Genomic DNA, 3117 nt, shown 5'->3' with positions numbered 1-3117 from the left:
AAGTCCTTTGTGTCGCCACTAAAAGATGTCGGATTTATCATCCGAACAGGGTCCTGAGATCAGAAGCACGTGATCCAGACCGATCTCTCCGCTTACTGACCTCCCACGCTCGGCCTCAAAGATGATCTGAAGAAACAGTCAAACCATTAATAAATATACTGTAATAAGCTGGAGAACATAAAAAATATCAAAACAAGATCTGGGTCAAACAATTAGACACATTTCAAAACCCAATCGATAACTTGTTTGTAACTTGTTCAAAAAAAGTCAGCATATGCTAATATTTTCTTAATATTTTTGTCATGTTTTCTACACTGTTAAAAAAAAATCTGTAAGAATATGGCATAATGTACAGTATTGATATAATTGATTTTAATTTTGAAATTTTGATTTTTGAACTGCATTATGTTTTGTTAATGGAAATTTCTGTTAAATTAATGAATAACGTCCTGGCAGAATTTTTTTTTTCTTTAGAGTGTAGTTTTAATATGATTATATATAATACATATTTAAACTTAAATACTAATGTGACTAAAATAACAGTATAATTACAAATAAACGTATCTTAAAACATACTGTTTGTGTGTGTGTTTGTGCGTTAAATATGTTACTTATTACTTTATACACACACATATATAGAGACCAGATCTAGTTCAAATAATAAGTACATTTTTTACCATCCAATCATTTCAATTTTTTCCTATATATCTTAATATTTTTGTCATGTTTTCTAGTACAAGAAAAGTGAGATGCAAAATGACTTAAAATGATCAAAATTAAGTGAATTTATGCTTAAAACAAGAAAAAAATCTGTCTGCTATAAAAATTAGACTAGTTATTGCATTTGTTCCCTTATTTGTTCATTTTAAGCATAAACTGGCATACTTTTGATTGATTATTCAGAAAACAATACTTAAAGTAAAACATTTTGAATCTAAATGTATCCTGATTTAAGAATGCTTAGATATTTTTACTGGAAAACAAGACATAAATACTGAGGAAGAAAATTATTTTTTGCAGTGTGTGGCTCAAATATCACACCCTTCAATATGAAGAACTTTTAGAAAACTCAGGCTGAATAACTGTAACTCACGGCCTCCGGAGTGTTTTCTGTCCAGGTGATGGTGATCTGCTCTGACCGCCAGCTGCGGTTGAGAGGGTTTCTTCTCTCCCAGATGGCGACGGCGCTGTTGTCCAGCATCACTCGTAAGACGCTCATGTTCTGACCCTGAATGCGATAATCAAATTTCAGACAGAAGCTGCTCTGACGCATGTAATCATCCAGCAGCAGCTTCATCCGCGCCTGCTCCTTCCTGTTCCCCACAGGACCGTCGAGAGCCAAGTAATATTCCCTTCCTGAAGAACCAAAGAGAAAGAGCCACGATCAAGATTAATTAATTTATTGGGATTTTTTAAAGAATGTTTTTAGACCGTAACACAGTATAAATATTGCAGGGGGGGTGTAACTATAACAAACCAGAGGAGGAAATGTTACGCAATACTGTCAAAAATATTGTAAATATTTATAAAAAATTCTCTCTCTCTTTATATGTATATATGTATATGTGTGTGTGTGTGTGTGAGTGACCCTGGACCACAAAACCAGTCATAAGTGTAAATTTGTACATTTCTGTACATCATCTGAAAGCTGAATAAATAAGCTCTCCATTGATGCATGGTTTGTAAGGATCGGACAATATTTGGTCGAGATACAACTATTTGAAAATCTGGAATCTGAGCGTGCAAAACAATCTAAATATTGAGAAAATCATCTTTAAAGTTGTTCAAATGAAGTTCTTAGCAATGCATATTACTAATCAAACATTAAGTTTTGATATATTTACGATAGGAAATTTACAAAATATCTTCATGGAACATGATCTTTACTTAATATCCTAATGATTTTTGGCATAAAAGAAAAATCAATAATTTTGACCCGTGCAATGTATTGTTGGCTATTGCTACAAATATACCCCAGCGACTCAACACTGCTTTTGTGCTGCAGGGTCACACACACACACACATACATATATATATATATATATATATCACACACACACAGTGGTGGCCAAAATTGTTAGAACACCTGACAGTTTTGAAAATATTAACCTTTTTTGCCTCCAAAACATGATTTCATTTCATAATGTTCATGAAACATGCAGATGGTTGCTCTGAGCACAACAAATATCAGATGAAGTGAGTCGTACTGTTTCTATCCACTTTTAACTTTAATATTTGGTATGTCCACCTTTTGCAGCAATGACAGCAGCCCATCTCTCTGACATAGTGTCAATATATTTCCTGAGAACTTCAACACTAATGTTATCCCATGCCTTCTGCAGCTCAAGCCAAAGGCTTTCCTCTGAATCTACAATAGATCTGTCCAGTTGATTTTCCAACTCGCCCCAAATTCGCTCGATGGGGTTGAGATGCGGACTTTGAGGGGGCCAGTCCATCATTTTTAATATTCCAGCAGATTCCTTCCATCGCAGCTAGTTCCGGCAGTAGTTTGTTTTATGGGTATTATAATGGTCAATTCAACAAAAACAACTGAAATATGCCAAGTGTTCTAACAATTTTGGCCGCCGCTATAGGATTTATTTATTTATTTAGGAGTAATGTATTGTTATTTTAGACACTAATGTTAGATTTCTAAAAATATTTAAGTAATTACATATACATTTTTTTTATTGTAGTTACTTTAATATTTATTTTTTGCATTTTATTTGATCTTATTTTATTTTATTAGAGGTCAATTAATATGGGTTTTGAGAAATATGGAAAATGTTATTCATACATTGACTCAGCTTTTAGTAGATTCGAAACTGACACAAAAAAATGTGACTTCTGTTCATTTTCCCATTGGACACATTATTAATGCTCATGTGAGTTAGTACCGTTTTCATGATATTTGATGGTCCAGTCCAGATCATCTTCATTATCCTGCACCCATTCACACGCACCGCGATCAAAGTCACAGTCCGTCAGGAATCCTGCTCAGATAAACACATACAGCACTTTCTCAAATCATCTGAATGCTGGAAAGACAAAAGCGTTTTGGATGCAATCTGAAAGAGTTTACTTACTTTCCTTCAGCGGCGCTGCCTGGATCTCCTT

General features: G+C 34.0%; 1 protein-coding gene across 1 annotated transcript in view; it reads right to left on the bottom strand.

Annotated features, from left to right (window-relative positions):
• Positions 1 to 10: 10 nt before the first annotated feature.
• egfl6 (EGF-like-domain, multiple 6) overlaps positions 11 to 3117 on the bottom strand; it is a 20598-nt gene continuing 17491 nt past the window's right edge. The window contains exons 12-15 of the mRNA XM_016248849.1: positions 3087 to 3114; positions 2898 to 2993; positions 1094 to 1356; positions 11 to 126 (exon numbers count right to left, since the gene is read on the bottom strand). Of these exons, the coding sequence (XP_016104335.1) occupies positions 19 to 126; positions 1094 to 1356; positions 2898 to 2993; positions 3087 to 3114 (495 nt within the window). The 3' untranslated portion in view covers positions 11 to 18. The remainder of the gene's footprint in view (positions 127 to 1093; positions 1357 to 2897; positions 2994 to 3086; positions 3115 to 3117) is intronic.

This window comes from Sinocyclocheilus grahami, unplaced genomic scaffold (genome assembly GCF_001515645.1).
Source record: "Sinocyclocheilus grahami isolate Dianchi unplaced genomic scaffold, SAMN03320097.WGS_v1.1 scaffold894.1, whole genome shotgun sequence".
In the NCBI taxonomy this organism is placed as follows: domain Eukaryota; kingdom Metazoa; phylum Chordata; class Actinopteri; order Cypriniformes; family Cyprinidae; genus Sinocyclocheilus; species Sinocyclocheilus grahami.
This window is presented reverse-complemented; position numbering and strand designations above follow the sequence as displayed.